The sequence below is a fragment of the Osmerus eperlanus genome, chromosome 2, assembly GCF_963692335.1.
Source record: "Osmerus eperlanus chromosome 2, fOsmEpe2.1, whole genome shotgun sequence".
Classification (NCBI taxonomy): domain Eukaryota; kingdom Metazoa; phylum Chordata; class Actinopteri; order Osmeriformes; family Osmeridae; genus Osmerus; species Osmerus eperlanus.
Window position 1 is genome coordinate 23,483,358 of NC_085019.1, and position 25,859 is coordinate 23,509,216.

Below are 25,859 nucleotides of genomic sequence, written 5' to 3' on the forward strand. Positions count from 1 at the left end.
GAACATAGCTGTCAACATTGAACACTGAAAATAAGGGAGATTTCCCGGAATCCATCCCCAAAATAAGGGATTTTGCAGAAGGCATAATTTGGACCTATGGCTGCTTGTCAGGTAGTGGAATGCATGTTTTAGATGTTTCCCTGCTCCAACACACCTGATGCAGGGCAAGGGGTCCTGAGGACCAGGATTGAGAACCACTGCCCTATAAGGTGCCCTTACAATGGTCTATATTTGACTGTTCCCGTGCCCTTACTTCCAATGGAAAAGGGTGCTGTTATGAAGTGCCCTTTATGCTGCCCCTACATGACAGTGTCCCAAATGGTGCCCTTTCCAAAGAAGACGATTTGATGCTGTGCCCATCGGCAGAGTCTTGGGTCTCTGAGAATATTTTTGGGATTGGACGTATAGTTTTGCGTCTAGGTTAACTTGTTTGAGGTGTGGATTCTAGGTACATTTCTGTTATTCTCTCTGCCCTTTGATCAGCTTGTTAACGATCACAGCTGCGTCATCACACACATATAATTTAAAAATAAAAGCCCTGTTGAAGGAATTCTATATGTCATTCTTGTGATGAGGTGCATAATTTAATAACTTTTTACTCTATATACCAATCTGTCTCCTCCCTCACCCAATACTGTAATTTCAATTTGTTTTGAGACCGTGAAGGCCGCTGGTCTCACTTCCGAACAGTAGGTGGCAGTGATGCACTACTTTAGCGTTGGTTGCAGTCTGCCATAACATCAACAAAGAAGAAGAACGGTTTTGTTGTCATTCCTGTGAACCTTCAGTTTGTTGTGTTTCCCAGGTTAGTAGGTCGTGAATATCACATAAATATATCATATTAGAGCTAAACTTTACGTGGTAGTAGTGAATAATGAGTTTTGTTTTTGAGTGTTCAATACCAAGTGTTTAATAGATGCGAGGGCGGTGCTGCGGACAACCAAAATCCGAGAAAACGATGATGTGGGTATAATTAGCCTAGCTCTAGAATGGTGGTTTATTTGAAGATAAACTTTTTCAGTATTGGCGCCCTGTACACTGGACAATTATTTTTGAATACGGTTCTGTTTGTGATACAATGCTTGTGAGATTTGAAACTGCACTTTTGAGGTTAACATTGCCGACCCTGGGTGACGTGTTGAATGTTTTTATGAGAACGGTTTTTGAATTAGCAAGAGTAGCCTACTGTAGCCTAACTACAAATGAAAGAAGATGTTGATTTGTGTTGCTCAGTGAACTGAGTGTACAAGTCTATTGCATGGGAGTAAAGTCTCAAAGTTAAAACGACTCTGTCTTAATTACAGAACCCACAGATATGTAACCAGATTGGTGTACACAAGGTAAGTCTGAAAGCATACAAATTCAAACCGTACCAGCCAGGCTTATATTAAAGCAATTGTATGCAACGGTAAAATGCAAGGGATTGGAATAAGTGTTTTTTAAATAGTTATTTATCATTAGTATACTAAGCCTTGGGTGAGGTTGTACACCTCTGCAGTCACTTCAACACCACACCTGTCCGACTCAGTGTAACGTGCCATCTGTCAACTAGCACTGCTAATCTTATGGACACTTTAGTACTGGACACCTTATTTTCGGTAGCCTATAAATTGCTACATTTAATTAATGTCCTTGTGGATGCTCAGTAATATCTTGAATCTAACTGAAACGATTTATTAGTTTCTATAGTTTTGTAATTCAGCTTTAACCCTCGTGCTGCCTTCGGGTCACATGACCCAAAGGTTCACAACGAACCATCGTTGTGTTTACCCAATTTCACCCAATACAAAAACAAATAAAAATAATTTTCTTTTAACCATTGCAATGTGGGGGGTCTGAGACAGACCGACAGTTAAAAGAAAATGCTTCACTTTGTTTTTGTATGAGGTAAATTTGTCGCAATACGACAGTGGGTCACAATGACTGATGGGTCAGAATGACCCGAAGATAACACAAGGGTTAAAGATCCCATGACATGCTGTTTTTGGATGCTTTTATACAGGCCTTAGTGGTCCCATAATACTGTATCTGAAGTCTCTTTCCCGAAATTCAGCCTTGGTGCAGAATTACAGCCACTACGAGCAGTCCCACAATGAGCTTTCCTCAGGACGTGCCGTTTCTGTGTCTGTAGCTTTAAATGCTGCGAGGAAGAAAAAGGCGGGGCTAACTGCCATGCTTCGGTCGTTTGCAAGCCATGATGTCTCGAGGATAAACCAATATGGCGCTCGCACGGTCGTAGCTCATTTTCTCATTGGTGGGCCAAATTCTCTGTGCGGGAAAAACAGAGAAAGGAGAGGTAACCTTCCTCCTTATGACGACATAAGGAGACGATTTTCTAAACCGAGCGTTTCAGCTTTCATTTTCTCAAAGGTGGAGATGAATACCCAGGGCTTGGTTTACACCTATCGAAATTTCTAGCCACTGGGGGACCAAAGGCAGGCTAGGGGAACTCATATTAATGTTAAATAACCTCCTAAAGTGAACATTTCATGTCATGGGACCTTTAAAAAGCTGGTGCATCATAGATGAGAAAGGCATTAAAGTATCATGTTTTTATAATTGGATTTAAAACTATGCATTCACAAACCATAGTAATTTTTATGAAGTTGCAGATACTGCATATTGTATAAATTGGTGGGTTGTATTCTTGTTTTGTAAAATAAAACAACTGACTGACTATAAAGAGGAGTTGCTGGGCATGCAGTTGTCATCACAGTGTTGTGTTTCTCCAGAAAAAATAAACCTGAAAAACAGACTGCTCACTAAATGATCAACATTACATATGCAGAGATGTTATGACAGACAACAGATGTCCCTTTATGTGAAGGCTGAATGCTCATTAACTTGGAACTGTTACCAACAGATCCCCTGTTGGCCAATCATACTTGATCGTGGGCGGAGACTAGACAGAGAGGACATCTTAAGGCTCCAGAGAGACTCAACCAGAGAGAGCACAGAGATAAACTCAACCAGAGAGACCAAACAGAACAGTGAGACCTGTTATGGAGACACATCACTGTGACACCTGTGGGAAGAGCCTTTCCTCATCCGGTAGCCTCAAGCAGCACATGATGATCCACACAGGCGAGAAGCCCTACAGCTGTGACCTCTGTGGTCAAACCTTCAGCAGTGCTAACTGTTTAAGAATTCACAGCAGGATCCACACTGGAGAGAAGCCCTACAACTGTGACCTCTGTGGTAAAACCTTTAGACGGTCAGACACTTTAAGAGTTCACCGCAGGATCCACACTGGGGAGAAGCCCTACAGCTGTGACCTCTGTGGTAAAACGTTTAGACATAAAGCCAATTTCAGAGCTCACAGCAGGACCCACACTGGAGAGAAGCCCTACAGCTGTGACCTCTGTGGTAAAAACTTTAGCCTGGCTGGCAGTTTAAGAATTCACCACAGGACCCACACTGGAAAGAAGCCCTACAGCTGTGACCTCTGTGGTAAAACCTTAAGTAGTTATGCTAGTTTCACAGTTCACCGCAGGATCCACACTGGAGAAAAGCCCTACAACTGCAGCCTCTGTGGTAAAACCTTAAGTAGTTATGCTAGTTTCACAGTTCACAGCAGGATCCACACTGGAGAGAAGCCCTACAGCTGTGACCTCTGTGGTAAAACCTTTAGCCTGGCTGGCAGTTTAAGAATTCACCGCAGGACCCACACTGGAAAGAAGCCCTACAGCTGTGAGTGCTGTGATAAAGCCTTCTCTACGTCTGGTGGATTGAAAAAGCACAGTAGGATGCACACTGGAGAGAAGCCCTACAGCTGTGACCTCTGTGGTAAAACCTTTAGCCAGGCTGCCCATTTCAGAGTTCACAGCAGGATCCACACTGGAGAGAAGCCCTACAGCTGTGACCTCTGTGGTAAAACCTTTAGCCAGGCTGCCCATTTCAGAGTTCACAGCAGGATCCACACTGGAGCAAAGCCCTACAGCTGTGACATCTGTGGTAAAACCTTTAGCCTGGCTGGCAGTTTAAGAATTCACCGCAGGACCCACACTGGAAAGAAGCCCTACAGCTGTGAGTGCTGTGATAAAGCCTTCTCTACGTCTGGTGGATTGAAAAAGCACAGTAGGATCCACACTGGAGAGAAGCCCTACGTCTGTGACCTCTGTGGTAAAACCTTTAGCCAGGCTGGCCATTTCAGAGCTCACAGCAGGATCCACACTGGAGAAAAGCCCTACAGCTGTGACCTCTGTAGTAAAACCTTTAGCCTGACTGGCAGTTTAAGAATTCACCGCAGGACCCACACTGGAAAGAAGCCCTACAGCTGTGAGTGCTGTGATAAAGCCTTCTCTACTTCTGGTGGATTGAAAAAGCACAGTAGGATCCACACTGGAGAGAAGCCCTACAGCTGTGACCTCTGTGGTAAAACCTTTAGCCAGGCTGCCCATTTCAGAGTTCACAGAAGGATCCACACTGGAGAGAAGCCCTACAGCTGTGACCTCTGTGGTAAAACCTTTAGCGACTCTTCTAGTTTTAGAAATCACAGCAGGATCCACACTGGAGAGAAGCCCTACAGCTGTGACCTTTGTGGTAAAACCTTTCGCGACTCTTCTAGTTTTAGAAAGCACAGCAGGATCCACACTGGAGAGAAGCCCTACAGCTGTGAGTGCTGTGATAAAGCCTTCTCTACGTCTGGTGGATTGAAAAAGCACAAAAGGACCCACACTGGAGAGAATCCCACAGCTGCCCACAATGTGCCTATCCAGGTAAAAGAAACAACAATCTGAAGAGTCACCTGAGTGTCCAGGATAGGAAACCCCAGAAGCAGTGATGTCTGGGGCCACGCTGTCCCAGCAGTCAACTTTCTGTTCTGAAACAGTTTGTTCTCTTCTCAAGCAATTTGTTCTCTTCTCAAGCAGTTTTTTGTCTTCTGAAGCAATTTGTTCTCTTCTGAAGTGTACTTTCTTAATAAGCCCAACAAAGTGAAATGCAATGTTTATATTACATAAAACTCCCAAAAAATTAACACATGCTTGCATGAACAATAAAACAATTAACTCATATGATCAACTGGTAATGTTTTTTTTGGGGAGCATTTGAACAAGTTTGCCTCTTAATTCATCTGTAATCCCGGCGGGCTCTGAGGTGGATCAAAAGGCTGAGGTTATTTGCAGGGCAGCCTGGGCACACGGATGGGTTTGTGATCACAGGCAGACAGGGCAACACGGGCAATCACAATACGTCGACGGTGTAAACAAGCAAAGATGAAAACACAACGAAAACTAGAGACAATGACGCAGTCTAACCCTAACCCTCAGACTAACGAGAGGTTATCTTCCTTTCATGGTATGCTCATGAATATATAGATGAGCTGCGTGCTGATTGGTTGGTTCACAACGAGCAAAGCTGGTTGTAAACCAACCTGCCCGTTCGGATGAGGACGAAGATTTTGTTCAAATGATGCGGACCATTGATAAGAGGTTGACTGTTCCCAAGAAAGCAAAAATAACTAATTTAATTGATAAACTTTACAATGCCGAAAAGCAGAAATTCAAAGACTCGCCACAGCACGCAAAATCACAATTGGGATGGACATATTACATTTACATTACAATTATGCATTTAGCAGATGCTTTTATCCAAAGCGACTTCCAAGAGAGAGCTTTACAAAAGTGCATAGGTCACTGATCATAACAACGAGATAGCCCCGAACATTGCGAGCAGCCAAAACATGAAGCATACATTGTGAAAACCAAATAAGTGCCAAAGGGAAGAACCATAAGAGCATGTAGTTAAACAAGTTACAATTAAACAATATGAAACTCAAAAGTGCAAGTGTACCTGTAGAAAAACAATTAACAGTAAAAAATATTTCACAGCGAGTACAAGAATTAAAATACGTTACAACCAACAAGTCTCTCAATAAGAGTCATTGTGATCCTGGAGGAAACTAACAGGTCCAGCCAAGCATTCCTAAGTGCCGTTGTACTCCCGGAACAAGTGCGTCTTGAGCCTTTTCTTGAAGGTGGAGAGACAGTCAGTTTCCCTGATGGAGGTGGGGAGTTGATTCCACCATTGGGGGGCCAGACAGGAGAAGAGCTTGTGTTAGGACCGGGCGCTCTTGAGCGGTGGGACCACCAGACGGTTGTCAGAAGAAGACCGTAGGTGGCGGGTGGGGGTGTAAGGCTGGAGGAGAGACTTGATGTAGTCGGGTGCAGTCCCGTTCACCGCTCGGAAGGTCAGTACCAGAGTATTGAATCTGATACGGGCTGTGATGGGAAGCCAGTGGAGGGAGATGAGGAGCGGGGTAACATACGAGCGTCTGGGTAGATTGAAGACCAGACGGGCCGCCGCGTTCTGAGTCCTCTGGAGAGGGCGGGTTGCACATGCTGGGAGACCGGCGAGCAACGAGTTGCAGTAGTCCAACTTTGAGAGGACAAGTGCTTGGACTAGCAGCTGAGTGGAATGCTCATAAAGGTATCTCCTGATCTTCCGGATGTTGTAGAGGGTGAATCTACACGACCGGGAGACCGCAGCAATGTGGGCTGTGAGGGAGAGCTCGTCATCCATGGTCACCCCGAGGTTCCTGGCAGAGGATGAAGGGGTCACCGTCGCAGATCCCAGGGTGATTGAGAGATTGTGGGAGATGGAGGGCTTGGCTGGGATGATGAGAAGTTCTGTTTTGGCGAGGTTCACCTGGAGGTGGTGCTCGGTCATCCAGTCGGAGATGTCTGCGAGGCAGGCCTCGATCCTAGCTGAGATCCCCGGATCAGTCGGGGGGAACGACAGGTACAGCTGCGTGTCGTCAGCATAGCAGTGGTAGGAGAAGCCATGGGAGGTGATGATCGGTCCAAGCGAGGTGGTGTACAGAGAGAAGAGGAGGGGTCCAAGGACGGAGCCCTGTGGGACACCAGTGGAGAGCTGCCGGGGTCCTGACACTTTGCCTCCCCAGGAGACCTGGTAGGATCTTCCCGACAGGTAGGATGAGATCCAATGAATATGGGTAAAAAAAAAGGGCTCACAGCAGCATTCCTTGCCATTAGTGCATGCTACTATTGCACTCAGCAAAACAGGGCAAAACACATACTGCTGAGGCTTGAGCAGATCTCCCACCCACACACTGCAGAGTGTATAAGAGTCGGGGAGTCAGGTGGCTGAGCGGTTAGGGAATCGGGCTAGTAATCTGAAGGTTGCCAGTTCGATTCCCGGCCGTGCAAAATGACGTTGTGTCCTTGGGCAAGGCACTTCACCCTACTTGCCTCGGGGGGAATGTCCCTGTACTTACTGTAAGTCGCTTTGGATAAGAGCGTCTGCTAAATGACTGTTACATTTAGTCATTTATGCTGCCCTTACATGACAGTGTCCCAAATGGTGCCCTTTCCAAAGAAGACAATTTGATGCTGTGCCCATCGGCAGAGTCTTGGGTCTCTGAGAATATTTTTGGGATTGGAGGTATAGTTTTGCGTCTAGGTTAACTTGTTTGAGGTGTGGATTCTAGGTACATTTCTGTTATTCTCTCTGCCCTTTGATCAGCTTGTTAACGATCACAGCTGCGCCATCACCGTGGCTACCACACAGACACCACCACTCCATCTCTCACACAGGTGATTGGTATTAGCTGATTAGTGGAGTCACATGACGGAGATATTCAGTCAACTCAGACCGACATCTTGCAAACCCCTCGCTTGTCCCTTCCTCCTCCACCCTGACCCCCACCCCCCCAATATCTCTAAATAGATTAGGATTTTTTGTCACTCAGGTATTTTAACCCTCGTGCTGCCTTCGGGTCACATGACCCAAAGGTTCATAACGAACCATCGTTGTGTTTACCCAATTTTACCCAATACAAAAACAAATAAAAATAATTTTCTTTTAACCTTCGCAATGTGGGGGGTCTGAGACAGCCAACGGTTGTCTCAGAACCAACGGTTTAACCAACGGTTAAAAGAAAATGCTTCACTTTGTTTTTGTATGCGGTAAAGTTGTCGCAATACGACGGTGGGTCACAATGACTGATGGGTCAGAACGACCCGAAGATAACACAAGGGTTAAGAGGGCGTTCTCCTCTAAAACCACGATTTTTAAAGCTTTCTGCTTCTGCATACCTCCGACATATTGTCCTTCCCCCACACCCATACACACATCATTTCAAAATAAAAGCCCTGTCTGTCACCTCACCCCCTCTCTCCCTCACCCAATCCTGTAATTTCAAGGGAGTATCACCTCCTTTACATTTAGTCATTTAGCAGATGCTCTTATCCAGAGCGACTTACAGTAAGTACAGGGACATTCCCCCGAGGCAAGTAGGGTGAAGTGCCTTGCCCAAGGACACAACGTCAGTTGGCATGACCGGGAATCGAACTGGCAACCTTCGGATTACTAGTCCGACTCCCTCACCGCTCAGCCACCTGACTCCCTACATTGGCCCCTCGCATCCCTGCAGTTGCTGAGCAGGGTCAGCGGAGAGGGGGGATGAATCAAAGCTTTTCTTTTTTTATTAATTTCAGGTTTCAGCTTTCCAACGCATTTTCTGCAGGAAATGAACTTTCTAGTTCTGTACGGTATTTCTTTTTTTGAGACCGTGAAGGCCGCTGGTCTCACTCCCGAACAGTAGGTGGCAGTGATGCACTACTTTAGCGTTGGTTGCAGCCTGCCATAACATCAACAAAGAAGAAGAACGGTTGTTGTTGCCATTCCTGTGAACCTTTAGTTTGTTGTATTTCCCAGGTTAGTACGTCGTGAATATCACATAAATATATCATATTAGAGCTAAAATTTACGTGGTAGTAGTGAATAATGAGTTTTGTTTTTGAGTGTGCAATACCAAGTGTTTAATAGATGCGAGGGCAGTGCTACGGACAACCAAAATCCGAGAAAACGATGATGTGGGTATAATTAGCCTAGCTCTAGAATGGTGGTTTATTTGAAGAGAAACTTTTTCAGTATTGGCGCCCTGTACACTGGACAATTATTTTTGAATACGGTTCTGTTTGTGATACAATGCTTGTGAGATTTGAAACTGTGCACATTTGAGGGTAACGTTGCTGACCCTAGGTGACGTGTTGAATATGTTTTTAGGAGAACGGTTTTTAACCTTTTAAGGAGTGAGTTATTTTTCCAAAACGGAAGCTAGCTAGTTTTAGTTAGCTTCCGTTACCTAGCAACCTAGCATAATACTCGTAGCAATGCTACTACCTGCTAGTGTTACTTGTTAGCCTCCTAATTGTACATTTTGAAGCCATACTATAGCGTTTGTCATATCGTTTTTGTCTATCGGAAAATAATCGGTTGGAATGTTCAGAATCACATATGTGTGACGCTACTCGCAAGAGTAGCCTACTGTAGCCACCTACAAATGACAGAAATTTGTGTTGCTCAGTGAACTGGGTGTACATGTCTATTGCATGTTGAACTGGGTGTACAAGTCTATTGCATGGGAGTAAAGTCTCAAAGTTTAAACGACTCTGTCTTAATTACAGAACCGACAGATGTAACCAGATTGGTGTACACAAGAGAAGTTTGAAACCATACAAATTCAAACTGTACCATCCAGTTTTTTTTTTTTTTTTTGTTATTTGTCATTAGTATACTAAGTCTTGGGTGAGGTCGTACACCTCTGCAGTCACTTCAACACCACACCTGTTGTCAACAGTTTTTTTTAAACAAGCCGACTCAAAGTGTATCGTGCCATCTGTCAGCTAGCACTGCTAATCTTACGGACACTTTAGTACTGGACACCTTATTCTCAGTAGCCTATAAACCGCTCCATTTAGTTAATGTCCTTGTGGATGCTCAGTAATATCTTGAATCAAACTGAAACGATTTATTTGTGTCTATAGTTTTGTAATTCAGCTTTAAAAAGCTGGTGCATCATAGATGAGAAACAGGCAATGAAGTATCATGTTTTTTGAATTGGATTTAAAACTATGCATTCACAAACCATAGTCATTTTTATGAAGTTGCAGATACTGCATATTGTACAAATGGGTGGTTTGTATTCTTGTTTTGTAAAAGAAAACCAACTGACTATAAAGAGGAGTTGTTTGCTGAGCATGCAGTTGTCATCAGTGTTGTGTTTCCAGACAAAATAAACCTGAAAAACAGACTGATCACTAAATGATCAACATTACATATGCAGAGATGTTATGACAGACAACAGATGTCCCTTTATGTGAAGGCTGAATGCTCATTAACTTGGAACTGTTTCCAACAGATCCTCTGTTGGCCAGTCATACTTGATCGTGGGTGGAGACGAGACAGAGAGGACATCTTAAGGCTCCACAGAGACTCAACCAGAAAGACCAAACAGAACAGTGAGACCTGTTATGGAGAAACATCAGTGTGACACCTGTGGGAAGAGCCTTTCCTCATCCAGTAACCTCAAGCAGCACATGATGATCCACAAAGGAAGGAAGCCCTACAGCTGTGACCTCTGTGGGAAAACCTTTAGCCAGGCTGGCAATTTCAGAGCTCACCGCAGGATCCACACTGGAGAGAGGCCCTACAGCTGTGACCTCTGTGGTCAAACATTCAGCAGGGCTAACTGTTTAAGTACTCACAGCAGGATCCACACTGGAGAGAAGCCCTACAACTGCGACCTCTGTGGTAAAACCTTCAGCCAGTCATATAGTTTAAGAGTTCACCGCAGGATCCACACTGGGGAGAAGCCCTACAGCTGTGACCTCTGTGGTAAAACTTTCAGACATAAAGCCAATTTCAGAGCTCACAGCAGGACCCACACTGGAAAGAAGCCCTACAGATGTGACCTCTGTGGTAAAAACTTTAGCCAGGCTGCCCATTTCAGAGTTCACCGCAGGATCCACACTGGAGAGAAGCCCTACAGCTGTGAGTGCTGTGGTAAAACCTTAAGTAATTCTGCTAGTTTCAAAGTTCACCGCAGGATCCACACTGGAGAGAAGCCCTACAACTGCAGCCTCTGTGGTAAAACCTTAAGTAATTCTGCTAGTTTAACAGTTCACAGCAGGATCCACACTGGAGAGAAGCCCTACAGCTGTGACCTCTGTGGTAAAACCTTTAGCCGGTCTAGCGTTTTAAGAGTTCATCGCAGAATCCACACTGGAGAGAAGCCCTACATCTGTGACCTCTGTGGTAAAACCTTTAGCCAGGCTGCCCATTTCAAAGTTCACAGCAGGACCCACACTGGAAAGAAGCCCTACAGCTGTGAGTGCTGTGATAAAGCCTTCTCTACGTCTGGTGGATTGAAAAAGCACGGTAGGATCCACACTGGAGAGAAGCCCTACGTCTGTGACCTCTGTGGTAAAACCTTTAGCCAGGTTGCCCATTTCAGAGTTCACAGCAGGATCCACACTGGAGCAGAGCCCTACAGCTGTGACCTCTGTGGTAAAACCTTTAGCCATGCTGGCAGTTTAAGAACTCACCGCAGGACCCACATTGGAAAGAAGACTTACAGCTGTGACCTCTGTGGTAAAACCTTTAGCCGGTCTAGCGTTTTAAGAGTTCATCGCAGAATCCACACTGGAGAGAAGCCCTACAGCTGTGACCTCTGTAGTAAAACCTTTAGCCGGTCTAGCGTTTTAAGAGTTCATTGCAGAATCCACACTGGAGAGAAGCCCTACATCTGTGACCTCTGTGGTAAAACCTTTAGCCAGGCTGCCCATTTCAAAGTTCACAGCAGGATCCACACTGGAGAGAAGCCCTACAGCTGTGACCTCTGTGGTAAAACCTTTAGCCTGGCTGGCAGTTTAAGAATTCACCGCAGGACCCACACTGGAAAGAAGCCCTACAGCTGTGAGTGCTGTGATAAAGCCTTCTCTACGTCTGGTGGATTGAAAAAGCACGGTAGGATCCACACTGGAGAGAAGCCCTACGTCTGTGACCTCTGTGGTAAAACCTTTAGCCAGGCTGCCCATTTCAGAGTTCACCGCAGGACCCACACTGGAGAGAAGCCCTACAGCTGTGACCTCTGTGGTAAAACCTTTAGCCGGGCTGACAGTTTAAGATCTCACCGCAGGACCCACATTGGAGAGAAGCCCACAGCTGCCCACACAGTACCTATTCAGGTAAAAGAAACAACCATTTGAAGTTGCAGTTTGTTCTCTTCTGAAGTGTACTTTCTTAATAAACCCAACAAAGTGAAACACAATGTTTATATAAAACTCAAATGTTAACACGTGCTTGCATTAACAATAAAACAATTAACTAATATGATCAACTGGTGATGGTATTTTTTTTGAGCATTTAAACAAGTTTGCCTCTTAATTCATCTGTAACACCGCTGGTCTCTGAGCTGGATCAAAAAGGCTGAGGTTATTTGTAGGGCAGCCCGGGCACACATGGGTTTGTGATCACAGGCAGACAGGGCAACACGGGCAATCACAATACGTCGACGGTGTAAACAAGCAAAAGTGAAAACACAACGAAAACTAGAGAATATGACACAGTCTAACCCTAACCCTCAGACTAATGAGGTTTTCTCCCTTTTATGGTATGCTCATGAATATATAGATGATCTGCGCGCTGATTGGTTGGTTTAGAACGAGCGAAGCTGCGGAGCAAAGACGCAACATAGCCAAACATGCATTGTGAATTGTAGATTTACATGACAACACAGGTTATTTATTCGAATGAAACACAGTCAGAAAAATGAAATAACGTTAGCCCCATTGCCAATAAACTAAATCCTCACACATTCTACCTATGCTAGATGCAGGATACGTTAGCATTGCTAGCACTTCACCTTACTTGCCTCGGGGGAATGTCCCTGTACTTACTGTAAGTTGCTCTGGATAAGAGCGTCTGCTAAATGACTAAATGTAATAACTGTTAGCGACAAAATCATACTTACAGCTTGCGGTTGTGGTGAGCATACGGTCGGAACAGCGGCTTAGCAAATCCTGCTTTAAATTGTCCAAGGTTTTCAAAACTGTCTTTGGTGAAATGGTTCGAGCAAATGAATAGCTAATTGAGTGTCGAACTTCACAGGGATTTTCTCATCGACAAACATCAGCCATGCCCGTCGTTCCTTGGGAAGACTATGACAAGTGTCAGCATTCCCTGTACAGCCCAGAACACTGCATGTACGACCGTGGTCCATTTTCAAAATCCTTGAAATACAAACTTTCTTCATTGTAGGCCTAATTCCCGTGGAAGTACAGAGCAGCGCGGAGAAAATGTTGGGGCGTAGCCCACAGACCAGAGCCTAAAAAGGTGGAGCCACATTTTGGAAACAGAGCGTTTTACAACGGCAGATTCAATTTTTGAGATTTGCATAGGAAAGAGGTGTCAATAGACTTTGAGGTTCACTGTATGTCAATTTTACTCTCCGATTATTACCCACCCTCTGTCGTTATCCAACCATGACAAGGTAAACTCGGTTTCGCAGTCAATGACCCCTTTAATCATCATAACGTTGAAAGTGAATATGCGGCACTCTGTAACACTTGTCGTTTTGACCGTTTCAACTTGTTATAAGGCCTATAAATTTAAGTAAATTATGGTCGTCTTAATTCTTTGTTGTTTTTGAGACTGTGAAAGCCGTCGGCCTCAAACTCCCGACCAGTAGGTGGCGGTGATGCACTACTTCAGCGTAGGTTGAAGTCTGCCATAACATCGACAAAGAAGAAGAACTGTTCTTGTTGTCATTCCTATTACCTTTAGTTTGTTGTGTTTCCCAGGTTAGTATGTCGTGAATATCACATAGTAGAGCTAAACTTTACGTAGTTAGTAGTGAATAATGCGGTTTGTTTTTGAGTGTTCAATACCAAGTGTTTAATAGATGCGAAGGCGGTGATGCGGACGACGAAAATCCGAGAAAACGATTGTTAGTAGAGTTATTATTAGCCTAGCTCTGTATGATGGTTTATTTGAAGAGCAACTTTTTCACTATTGGCGCCCTGTATAGTTACTTGACAATTATTTTTTGAATACGGTTCACTTTTGAGGATAACATTTCTGACCCTAGGTGACGTGTTGAATATGTTTTTATGAGAACGGTCTTTACATTGGCAAGAGTAGCCTACTGTAGCTGTTGATGTTGATTTGTGTTGCTCAGTGAACTGGGTCTACAAGTCTAGTAATTTTTATGAAGTTGCAGATACTGCAAATTGTAAAACTGGGTGGTTTGTATTCCTGTGTTGTTTGCTGGGCATGCAGATGTCATCAGTGTTGTGTGTTTCTCCAGACAAAATAAACCTGAGAAACACACTCCTCACTAAATGATCAACATTACATATGCAGAGATGTTATGACAGACAACAGATGTCCCTTTTTGTGAAGGCTGAATGCTCATTAACTTGGAACTGTTTCCAACAGATCTTCTGTTGGCCAGTCATACTTGATCCTGGGCGGAGACTAGACAGAGAGGACATCTTAAGGCTCCAGAGAGACTCAACCAGAGAGACCACAGAGAGAGGATCAACGATAGAGAAACTCAACAAGAGAGACTACAGAGATAAACTCAACCAGAGAGACCAAACATAACAAAGAGAGACCCGTTATGGAGACAAATCACTGTGATACCTGTGGGAAGAGCCTTTCCTCACCCAGTTACCTCAAGCAACACATGATGATCCACACAGGAGAGAAGCCCTACAGCTGTGACCTCTGTGGTCAAACCTTCAGGAGTGCTAACCGTTTAAGAATTCACAGCAGGATCCACACTGGAGAGAAGCCCTACAGCTGTGACCTCTGTGGTAAAACCTTTAGCCGGTCGGACGGTTTAAGAGTTCACCGCAGGATCCACACTGGGGTGAAGCCCTACAGCTGTGACTTATGTGATAAAACCTTTAGCCATGCTGCCCATTTAAGAGATCACCACATGATCCACACTGGAGAGAAGCCTTACTGCTGTGACCTCTGTGGTAAAACCTTTAGCCAGGCTAGCAATTTAAGATATCATCGCAGGACCCACACTGGAGAGAAGCCCTACAGCTGTGACCTCTGTGGTAAAACCTTTAGCCAGGCTGGCAATTTAAGATCTCACCGCAGAATCCACACTGGAGAGAAGCCCTACAGCTGTGACCTCTGTGGTCGAAGTTTTAGCAAGGCTGCCACTTTCATAGTTCACCGCAGGATCCACACTGGAGAGAAGCCCTACAGCTGTGACCTCTGTGGTAAAACCTTTAGCCATGCTGACAGTTTAAGATCTCACCGCAGGACCCACATTGGAAAGAAGCCCTACAGCTGTGACCTCTGTGATGAAGCCTTCTTTACGTCTGGTGGATTGAAGAAGCACCACATGACCCACACTGGAGAGAAGCCTTACTGCTGTGACCTCTGTGGTAAAACCTTTAGCCAGGCTAGCAATTTCAGATATCATCGCAGGACCCACACTGGAGAGAAGCCCTACAGCTGTGACCTCTGTGGTAAAACCTTTAGCCAGGCTGGCAATTTAAGATCTCACCGCAGAATCCACACTGGAGAGAAGCCCTATAGCTGTGACCTCTGTGGTCGAAGTTTTAGCAAGGCTGCCACTTTCATAGTTCACCGCAGGATCCATACTGGAGAGAAGCCCTACAGCTGTGACCTCTGTGGTAAAACCTTAAGCCATGCTGACAGTTTAAGGTCTCACCGCAGGACCCACACTGGAGAGAAGCCCTACAGCTGTGAACTCTGTGGTAAAACATTTAGCCATGCAAATACTCTCAGCCTTCACAGCAGGATCCACACTGGAGAGAAGCCCTACAGCTGTGACCTCTGTGGTAAAACCTTTAGCCAGTCTGGCAGTTTAAGAGCTCACAGCAGGATCCACACTGGAGAGAAGCCCTACAGCTGTGACCTCTGTGGTAAAACCTTTAGCCGGGCTGGCAGTTTAAGAGCTCACAGCAGGATCCACACTGGAGAGAAGCCCTACAGCTGTGACCTCTGTGGGAAAACCTTTAGTGACTCTTCTACTTTTAGAAAGCACAGCAGGATCCACACTGGAGAGAAGCCCTACAGCTGTGAGTGCTGTGATAAAGCCTTCTCTACGTCTGGTGGATTGAAAAAGCACAAAAGGACCCACACTGGAGAGAAGCCCACAGCTGCCCACACTGTGCCTATCCAGGTAAAAGAAACAACAATCTGAAGAGTCACCTGAGTGTCCAGGATAGGAAACCCCAGAAGCAGTGATGTCTGGGGCCACGCTGTCCCAGCAGTCAACTTTCTGTTCTGAAACAGTTTGTTCTCTTCTCAAGCAATTTGTTCTCTTCTGAAACAGTTTGTTGTCTTCTGAAACAGTTTGTTCTCTTCTGAAGTGTACTTTCTTAATAAACCCAACAAAGTGAAACGCAATGTTTATATTACATAAAACTCAAATGTTAACACGTGCTTGCATTAACAATAGAACAATTAACTAATATGATCAACTGGTGATGTTTTTTTTGGGGAGCATTTGAACAAGATGAACAAGTTTGCCTCTAAACCCTTAACCCTTGTGCTGCCTTCGGGTCACATGACCCAAAGGTTATCTGGTAAAACTAGCATAGTTTTAACATGGACCAGAGACAGATGGGGTTCAGGGACACACGGCTTCTCTTGCAGCGCGGAGCCGTACCGAGCATCGCCCTCCCGGCCGTTCATCCTCCAGTCACACCTGGACCATCCACCGCCGCCAGCAGTTCATCACTCAGTTCTGTGTGCTTGTTATAATTATACTAGATAACTTTTCCAGAGGTATCTCTGCTATGAGTTAGTGCAAACCGATAACTTGATATTAGGCTACTCGGTGTAGAATGATGGTATTTTGGTGAAATGGTAGCTAATGTGTTATAAGTAGCCTAGTTGGAGAGCTCACTGTCTGCTGTCTCTGGTGTCCATTTTTACTCCTGTGTTACAGCTCAGAGGAACATTTAACTATATGCATCTGTATGTTTCACTCATTGAACAAAGAAATTCAAATTCTATACTGTTTTGTTCGGCTTGACGTAGCGTCCATTATCTGGGTCGTAGGTAGGCAGCGAGGGGCGGAGCTTCAGCTCCTTCAGGTGACACGCCCCCCCAGTCTCAAGCAGAGAAGAGTGCAGATTTTCTCACAATTTCAAAGCCTAATTTAACATACTTGTCTGTGTTTTTTTTCATTCGAATTTGGATGGGGAGTTAATAACACATTCTTCTGTGGTGTGGTGAACTTAAAACTCGTTTTCAATTCCACTTTACAGGATCTTTAATTAAAATGTGTCTTTTTAATAGCAACGTTTAAAAATGCAAATACTCAGCAATTATTACAGACAGGAAGTGACGCATACGGGAATCTCATTCATCCAGCAAAAAAATACAACTTTTACAAAACACACAGACAAGTTATTTATTTATTATTAAATGTTATTCTCTTTGTCTTTCAATAATCTGACATCATCGAAACGGTTTGATTTTGTTCTCCAGAGCTGGTTGTGCATAACATTGCATTATTTAGTGGGAGTGCAGTGGCAGAGTTGTGCATCCTAACTGGCTACAGAGAGGCTGGTTACCAACAGCATCCAGACACACTGACCTGGTCTCAGATCACCATTATCACCCCAACACTCATCCCCTGACCTCATCCCTCCTGCCCAACACCGTCCTCACCCGTCTGTGATCTGAGACCAGATTAGAGATACATCAGTCCAGAGATACACCGATTAGATATACACCGGTCTAGAGATACTCCAATCTAGAGATACACTAGAGTAGATATACACCAGACTAGATATACACTAGGACACAGACAGAGGCAGTGGTGTTGTGTGTGCAAGTGTGAAAAAGAGGATGAGAGTGTGTGTGTAGTTTACAGGTAGTCACAGGTGTTGTAAAGTGAGTGTGATGGTAGCATTTGGACAGAGGCAGATGTGTTGTGAGGAGAGGTACAGCTGGCTGCCCACCTGGCAGCTCTTTATCCATCCACAGTGAAGATCCCTGTCAGAGCGCCTTCGTAAGCTCAAGGTCTCACATCTAAACCGAGAACTGATCTCCCATCTCCAGGTCATGCATACATGACCACCGGAAACACGGGGGGGAGAATCCTACATCATCCTCTCCAGAGTGGACCTTTGTTTGCCTTTCACGTTTTCATCCTCAAGTCCTACCGTCGAAAACAAAAGGACATCAAACTTGGGAGTTCCATTCTCGACTCCTTTAACCCTTGTGTTATCTTCGGGTCATTCTGACCCATCAGTCATTGTGACCCACCGTCGTATTGCGACAGATTTACCGCATACAAAGACAAAGTGAAGCATTTTCTTTTAACCGTTGGGCTGTCTCAGACCCCCCACATTGCAAAGGTTAAAAGAAAATTATTTTAATTTGTTTTTGTATTGGGTAAAATTGGGTTAACACAACGATGGTTCGTTATGAACCTTTGGGTCATGTGACCCGAAGGCAGCACGAGGGTTAAAAAACCATCTAATGTGTAATAGAGGCAGATATGGTGTCCCTGTGCTGCTACGGAGGGCCTAGATGTGTGTGTGCTAGAGAAGACAAGGTATTGAGAACAGGATGGTGACCCGTCGAAGGGGGTTTTGACAGCCCCATCTAGGAGTGTGCAGGAGAGAGGCAGTGCTGTGTCGAGGACGTACTGACGGTGTGATGGGGACAGGGGGAAACCCGAGCTGGAGGCAGTGGTGTTGTACAGACAGGTAACGCGTCACAGGTGGCAGTGCTGTAAGGGGCGACGCCCCTCTATTCAGGGAGGAGAGAGGGAGGAGAAACAGGGGGAACTGGATGGCTGGAGGAAGTGAGAGAAGACGAGGGAAGAGGAAGAGGAGGAGTGGGAAGCCTGACGGTAGCGGTCAAACATCTCGCGTTTCGGTTGATCCATCACTAGCTGCTGAAATCTCTGGGGACAATCTGTTTACTGAGGTGGTGTTGATAACCAATGAGAGCCTTTCCTTTGCGACCTTTGACCCTGAGGTAATTCACTAGGGCTCCACTCTTCCACAGACCGGGGAACACTTAGGGTTGGGATCATCAGTGTTCCTTCAACATTCGTTACAATAACTGGGACATGAGCTGTCGACTACACAGCTCATGTGTTGGCGAGGGACTGAGGGGGCTGAGGAACCACGAGTCAGAAGCTCAAAGGGGTGGGGCAGGATGGGTGTGGGGGGGTGGGGCAGGACGGGTGTGGGGGGGGCAGGACGGGTGTGGGGGGGGGCAGGACGGGTGTGGGGGGGGGGGGGAGGACTACGCTGAAAAGAAAAATCACGATTTTTATGTGTCATTCCATTTACGATAGTTCAAATCACAGCCATTACTTGTTCAATATAATATAATTTATAGTCTCATGTCTTTCATAAGAAAGAAAGAAAAAGATTGAGTCAAATTCAAGTCAAATTGAGTAGGAAATGTCGTCCATGACAACATCTAGGAGGACGTGCGCTGAACGTCCAGCCAGCGTCCTAGTTCCTCCATCCATCTGTCCACGCCAGGGTCCTGGGTGGGTACTAACACCCTCCCTGCAGCCTCGAAGCTCCGCCCTGCAGCCTCGAAGCTCCGACCTGCAGCGCCCCCCAGTGCTGGAGAGCAGGTCTGTGTGGGGGGAAGCTGGTCCAGGGACAGCTGGGGGAGTGAAGCATTCTGGGAGGTCGGGGAGGGCTCTGACCCTGGTCTAGTCTGCAGGTAGAAGTCCTGACCCTGGTCTAGTCTGCAGGGTTAAGTCCTGACCCTGGTCTAGTCTGCAGGTAGAAGTCCTGACCCTGGTCTAGTCTGCAGGGTTAAGTCCTGACCCTGGTCTAGTCTGCAGGTAGAAGTTCTGACCCTGGTCTAGTCTGCAGGTAGAAGTTCTGACCCTGGTCTAGTCTGCAGGTAGAAGTTCTGACCCTGGTCTAGTCTGCAGGTAGAAGTTCTGACCCTGGTCTAGTCTGCAGGTAGAAGTTCTGACCCTGGTCTAGTCTGCAGGTAGAAGTTCTGACCCTGGTCTAGTCTGCAGGTAGAAGTCTTGACCCTGGTTCTAACCCCAGGATGTGGCCCGGCCTGGGTCTAAGATGAGAAGTGCTGAAGCAGGGACTGGCAGAGTTCTGTCTGAGAAGGCCTGACGTACTCAGGTGCGTCCTGGTTCTGGGTTGGTCCGGGTCTGGCCCAGGCCGGCCCCCCCACCCCCTCTCCAGCCCGGGTCTCTGAGAGAGTCAGTAGGCTGGCTCTGCCGTCTGCAGTAGCCTGGTCTGGCCCACAGAGGGCGCTGTGGTGCTGCTCGGCCCTGCTCAGGGGGAGGGGGGAGGGGGGCTGCTGTGGGCGGAGCTAGGGCTGGGGGAGGGGCTCGGGGAAGGGCTGCAGCTTCCTGGTGGGGCTCCGCCCCCCCTGCTCCCACTGGCCCCCTGACCCTCCAGGCCCTCGGAGTTCTCCAGCATCTCCTGGATGAGGGGGGGCATGGAGCCTGGGATCTCCATCTTCAGCGTGATCACGCGCTCTGCCCCTGAAGGGGGAGAGGAGGGAGAGAGAGGGAGGACAGAGAGGAGTGAGAAAGGTGTGGTTGAGAGGTGGGGGTGTAATGAAAGTGTGTTGCAATGTCTGTGTGTGTGTGTGTGTCTCTGTGTGTGTGTGTGTCTCTGTGTGTGTCTGTGTGTGTGTGTGTGTGTGTGTATCTCTGTGTGTGTGTGTGTGTCTCTGTGTGTGTCTATGTGTGTGTGTGTGTGTGTGTGTGTGTGTGTGTGTATCTCTGTGTGTGTGTGTGTGTGTGTCTGTGTGTGTGTGTGTGTGTATCTCTGTGTGTGTGTGTGTATCTCTGTGTGTGTGTGTCTCTGTGTGTGTCTATGTGTGTGTGTGTGTGTGTGTATCTCACCCTTGGCGCTGATGCTTCTGAGGTCGGTGATCTTCATCAGCATCTTGGGGAACACGTGTGGCTTGTGAGGCCTCCTCCTCCTCACGTAGATCTTCAGAGCCTCCAGCAGCGGCTCCTGGAGAACGTCCACCCTGTCGGCCTGCTCCAGGTCCTGCCGGTCTGGGCACACACACACACGCAATGGCCACCAAAGTCATTTTTACCGTTTTTTAAAAGGTATATGTGCAGTAACTTTGTTGATTTTGTTTTTTTTATCCTGTTGGTACCTGACTTTTCCTAAAGGTGTCTGTATTTTCATTAAAAAAATATTTTAAAAATAAAAAATATATTGCCTATTTCGTCTGGACATGGTCATATTGGCCGCACAGGATTTCTACTGTAAATCTTTCCCATGGTGATGGTTGCCTAGCAACTATCACTGTCTGTCAAAGAAACCTTGCTTTACGGTCTCAAGTGCTCTCGCTAATTTGTTTACAAATACAATTTTTTTAATTAAATTGGCTAATCAGTATGATAGCAGAATAGAATAGAAAATGTCTGAACTGAATTAAATCTCTCAGTTGGATATTTATCATGAGACAGAGATTATGGAACCCAGTGATCAAAATAACCGCTTATGGCTATCCTAGCATTTATGGAGTTTGGGCGGTTGTAGTGTAAAGGCATTCGTTCCAAACGACACTGCACTTCTATGGGCGTACTAGAAGCCCTCTGTGACACTGCTCGTAAAAAAAAGGGGTGTACAGATATGTTTCTATGTGTTTAGACTGCAGTACCTCCACACAGCAGGCAGATGCCGCTGAGCAGGCCGGTCTCAGCATCGTCCATCTCCAGGGGCAGCAGCTGGTTGGCGAAGGCGAACACCAGGTCTGTCAGAGGGCCGAAGCCAGCATTGTGCATCTGGGTCCGGTTCAGGGTCAGACCGTCTGAGAAGGTCATGGTGTCCTGGTCCGGCGTGTAGCGAGTACAGATACGCAAGATCTGAGAGGGGGAGGGGAGGGAGGGAGGGTAGAGGTAGAGAAGGAAGGAAAGAGCAGGAGGGAGAACAGGAGGCATTGGTAAAGATGAGAGAGAGAAGGACATAGACACATATCCTCACACACACAGCAGTGTTTCCACAAGCGTGTGTGTGTGTGCGTGACTATACACATGTGTGTGTGTGTGACTATGACGTGTGTGTGTGTGACTATGACGTGTGTGTGTGTGTGACTATGACGTGTGTGTGTGACTATACACGTGTGTGTGTGTGTGTGACTATGACGTGTGTGTGTGTGTGTGACTATACACGTGTGTGTGTGTGTGACTATGACGTGTGTGTGTGTGTGACTATGACGCGTGTGTGTGACTATACACGTGTGTGTGTGTGACTATGACGTGTGTGTGTGTGTGACTATGACGTGTGTGTGTGACTATACACGTGTGTGTGTGTGTCCCACCAGAATGTCCAGGCAGGCAGCCTTCAGCAGGGTGATCTGGTCTGCGATGGTGAGGGTGGTGAAGCCAGGCAGGTGCTTGGCGAACTCCACCGTCTTGATGATGCACTTGGTGGAGAGCTCGCTGAACTTGTCCCAGAGATTCACATCCAGAGCCACGCGATGCTCCGCGCTGTTGTTCTACAGAGAGAGAGAGAGAGAGTGTGCATGTGTGAGCGAGTAAGTAATTGTGTGTGTGAGAGAGAGTGAGTGTTTGCGTTGTGTGTGAGTGTTTGTGAGTGAGTCTTTGCCGTGTGTGTGTTTCTTACAGTGGTGTATTTGCCCAGCTGGCAGAGCGATGGGAAGGTCTCCTTGTGGGCCTTACGGACACGCTCGATCATCTGCTCCGTGTCGGGACTGAGAACGTAGATATCGGTGCTCAGGTCCACCACCTTCCTCTCCTCCTTCTTCTTCTTGTTCCTGTCATTCCTCACAGCTGAGGGAGGGAGAGGAGGAGGGGAGAGAGGAGGAGGGAGGAGAGGAGGAGGGGAGAGGAGGAGGGGAGAGGAGGAGAGGAGGAGGGGAGAGGGGGAGGGAGGAGAGGAGGAGGGGAGAGGAGGAGGGGAGAGGGGGAGGGAGGAGAGGAGGAGGGGAGAGGAGGAGGGGAGAGGAGGAGGGGAGAGGGGGAGGGAGGAGAGGAGGAGGGGAGAGGAGGAGGGGAGAGGGGGAGGGAGGAGAGGAGGAGGGGAGAGGGGGAGGGAGGAGAGGAGGAGGGGAGAGGAGGAGGGGAGAGGGGGAGGGAGGAGAGGAGGAGGGGAGAGGGGGAGGGAGGAGAGGAGGAGGGGAGAGGAGGAGGGGAGAGGGGGAGGGAGGAGAGGAGGAGGGGAGAGGGGGAGGGAGGAGAGGAGGAGGGGAGAGGAGGAGGGGAGAGGGGGAGGGAGGAAAGGAGGAGGGGAGAGGAGGAGGGGAGAGGGGGAGAGAGGAGAGGAGGAGGGGAGAGGGGGAGGGAGGAGAGGAGGAGGGGAGAGGGGGAGGGAGGAGAGGAGGGGAGAGGGGGAAGGGAGAGGAGGAGGGGAGAGGGGGAGGGAAGAGAGGAGGAGGGGAGAGAGGAGAGGAGGAGGGGAGAGGGGGAGGGAGGAGGGGAGAGGGGGAGGGGAGAGGAGGAGGGGAGAGGGGGAGGGGAGAGGAGGAGGGGAGAGGGGGAGGGAGGAGAGGAGAGGAGGAGGGGAGAGGAGGAGGGGAGAGGGGGAGGGGAGAGGGGGAGGGAGGAGAGGAGAGGGGGAGAGGGGGAGGGAGGAGAGGAGGAGGGGAGAGGGGGAGGGAGGAGAGGAGGAGGGGAGAGCCAGTGAGGACCCTGGAGTACAACCACCAGCCACTAGATGGAGACACATGCTGATGATGAACCCTGACACGTCCTGGTGGCTTTCAGAGCGAGGAGAGACCCTCGCGTCACATTAAGAGACTGGAGGGTGTGTGTGTGTGTGTGTGTGTGTGTGTGTGTGTGTGTGTGTGTGTGTGTGTGTGTGTGTGCGTGTGTGTGTGTGTGTTCTCGTGAGAATAGGAGTGACATGAATGAGAGAATTTCAGTGTTCAAGTGTGAGAAAGCAAAGAGACAGAAAGAATGCATCTAAAGACAAAACAACTTCCCACATCCCTTGCAGCACAACACACACCCCTCCTACATACACACACACTCACATGCCCCTCCTACATACACACACACCTCCTACACACACAAACACACACACACTCGCACATGCTCCAGGACGCACACACACAGACACACAGCATTCCTTAAAGTCTTCTAGAAAATGAATAATAATCATCATGAATTCTATCAAGTCTTTCATATTTCTTAGTTTCTTGCTGTTTTTGTCACACTGTTTTCCCACAGGGTGTGTTTGGTGTGTGTGTGTGTGTGTGTGGTGTGCCATGAATGATTGCAGTGCTGGGCTAATAGTTCCTTAATGGCTTCATTAGATTCTGTTTTCCTGGACCATGTTGACAGGCTAGGCCCTTAAGGGAGCCGTGTAACACACACACACACACACACACATGGTAAGAGACCGCCATACACACACACGCAGATACACACACACATACTACATAAGGAACAGAGAGACAATCATGGTGAGAAAATGCACTGGCATGAGTCAGCCAGTCAGTCAGGTGTGAGTGAGTGTGAGGGAATGAGTTAGGGACTGAGTGTGTGTGTGTGTGTGTGGCGTGACCCAGGGGTGTACACTCACACTCCTTAGACATGCCGACCTCCAGACACATCTGCAGCCTGCAGTACTGGCAGCGGTTCCTGGTCACCTTGTTGATCACACAGCTCTTCTCTCGGTGACACGTGTACACCATGTTCTTCTGGATGCTTCTCCTGAAGAACCCCTGACAGGAGCACACACACACACACACACAGTTAAGACAGCTCTCCTCCTCACACACTCACTGCTCGTGTTGTGTGTGTGTTGTGTGTGTGTGTGTGTGTGTGTCCTCCCGGCTTAAGAGGCTAGCTTAATACTGATGGCCCATGCTGAGTGGGCATCAACTCACCACTCGCCAATATCAGTATCAATCAGCCCCTGTGCTGGTTCATCTTTTATTATAAAGGTTTAACAATAAGGCTAAGGCAGGAGAGAATCTCTCTCTCTCTCTGTCTCTAGAGAGAGAGAGTGTGTGTGTTTGTGCACCCTGCCGCAGGGAGTGAGGGAGTGTGTGACCGTGTGTGTGTGACTGTGACCGTGTTTCTCTATTGACAATTAAACTACCACCGACAGATCTCTGAGATTCTACCCAGGACATAGTCACTGGTCTGTCCTCAATATTAGGAGGATTATGTAGAAAAGACATGCATTACGCCTCTGGGCTGTTTTCAAACGTGATCAAAAACACACAGAGTGCCACAACAAGTAAAAACACGACTTCCACGCCTCGCACGCCCCTCCCCAATCCTGCCGACCTAGCTGAGAGGACATGAGGGTATGTGTTCATGTGGGCAGTAACTGTGTCTGTGTTCCTGTGGGCAGTAACTGTGTGTGTGTTCCTGTGGGCAGTAACTGTGTCTGTGTTCCTGCGGGCAGTAACTGTGTCTGTGTTCCTGTGGGCAGTAACTGTGTCTGTGTTCCTGTGGGCAGTAACTGTGTCTGTGTTCCTGTGGGCAGTAACTGTGTGTGTGTTCCTGTGGGCAGTAACTGTGTCTGTGTTCCTGCGGGCAGTAACTGTGTCTGTGTTCCTGTGGGCAGTAACTGTGTGTGTGTTCCTGTGGGCAGTAACTGTGTGTGTGTTCCTGTGGGCAGTAACTGTGTCTGTGTTCCTGCGGGCAGTAACTGTGTCTGTGTTCCTGTGGGCAGTAACTGTGTCTGTGTTCCTGTGGGCAGTAACTGTGTGTGTGTTCCTGTGGGCAGTAACTGTGTGTGTGTTCCTGTGGGCAGTAACTGTGTCTGTGTTCCTGCGGGCAGTAACTGTGTCTGTGTTCCTGCGGGCAGTAACTGTGTCTGTGTTCCTGTGGGCAGTAACTGTGTGTGTGTTCCTGTGGGCAGTAACTGTGTCTGTGTTCCTGTGGGCAGTAACTGTGTCTGTGTTCCTGTGGGCAGTAACTGTGTCTGTGTTCCTGTGGGCAGTAACTGTGTCTGTGTTCCTGTGTGCAGTAACTGTGTCTGTGTTCCTGCGGGCAGTAACTGTGTGTGTGTTTGAGCTTGTTCCACTTCCTGTCCTCGTCTCCATCCAGGCAGGAGAGCGGAGATGAGACACGGAGATGAGACACAGAGATGAGACACAGAGAT

At 47.4% G+C, this 25,859-nt stretch overlaps 3 protein-coding genes across 7 annotated transcripts in view; 2 read left to right on the plus strand and 1 right to left on the minus strand.

Annotated features, from left to right (window-relative positions):
• Window positions 1–811: 811 nt before the first annotated feature.
• Window positions 812–12,129, plus strand: LOC134038603 (zinc finger protein 208-like). Its single transcript, XM_062484081.1, has 3 exons — window positions 812–963; window positions 2,864–4,728; window positions 10,237–12,129. Exons 2-3 carry the CDS (start codon window positions 3,003–3,005, stop codon window positions 12,012–12,014), a joined length of 3,504 nt encoding a protein of 1,167 aa, XP_062340065.1. The 5' UTR covers window positions 812–963; window positions 2,864–3,002; the 3' UTR covers window positions 12,015–12,129.
• LOC134035990 (zinc finger protein 62 homolog) lies at window positions 8,643–16,252 on the plus strand. 4 transcript variants are annotated; one of them, XM_062480650.1, is made up of 3 exons: window positions 8,643–8,837; window positions 14,245–14,325; window positions 14,369–16,252. In XM_062480650.1, the coding sequence occupies exon 3, from the start codon at window positions 14,429–14,431 to the stop codon at window positions 15,995–15,997; it is 1,569 nt and encodes a 522-aa protein (XP_062336634.1). In that variant the 5' UTR covers window positions 8,643–8,837; window positions 14,245–14,325; window positions 14,369–14,428; the 3' UTR covers window positions 15,998–16,252. The 4 variants fall into 4 exon arrangements, with proteins under 4 accessions (XP_062336634.1, XP_062336652.1, XP_062336643.1 ...); XM_062480668.1 differs by having other exon boundaries at window positions 8,644–8,679; XM_062480659.1 differs by lacking the exon at window positions 8,643–8,837 and adding an exon at window positions 13,589–13,607.
• Window positions 16,253–19,664: 3,412 nt separating this feature from the next.
• The window catches only part of LOC134036133 (retinoic acid receptor alpha-A-like), a 17,546-nt gene continuing 11,351 nt past the window's right edge, over window positions 19,665–25,859 (minus strand). Inside the window, exons 3-8 of one of the 2 annotated variants that reach the window (XM_062480927.1) lie at window positions 24,324–24,465; window positions 22,404–22,570; window positions 22,099–22,224; window positions 21,439–21,643; window positions 20,663–20,821; window positions 19,665–20,296 (exon numbers count right to left, since the gene is read on the minus strand). In XM_062480927.1, coding sequence (XP_062336911.1) covers window positions 20,085–20,296; window positions 20,663–20,821; window positions 21,439–21,643; window positions 22,099–22,224; window positions 22,404–22,570; window positions 24,324–24,465 — 1,011 coding nt within the window. In that variant the 3' untranslated portion in view covers window positions 19,665–20,084. Of the gene's footprint in view, window positions 20,297–20,662; window positions 20,822–21,438; window positions 21,644–22,098; window positions 22,276–22,403; window positions 22,571–24,323; window positions 24,466–25,859 lie in introns of both variants that reach the window. The other variant, XM_062480918.1, reaches the window with a different exon arrangement.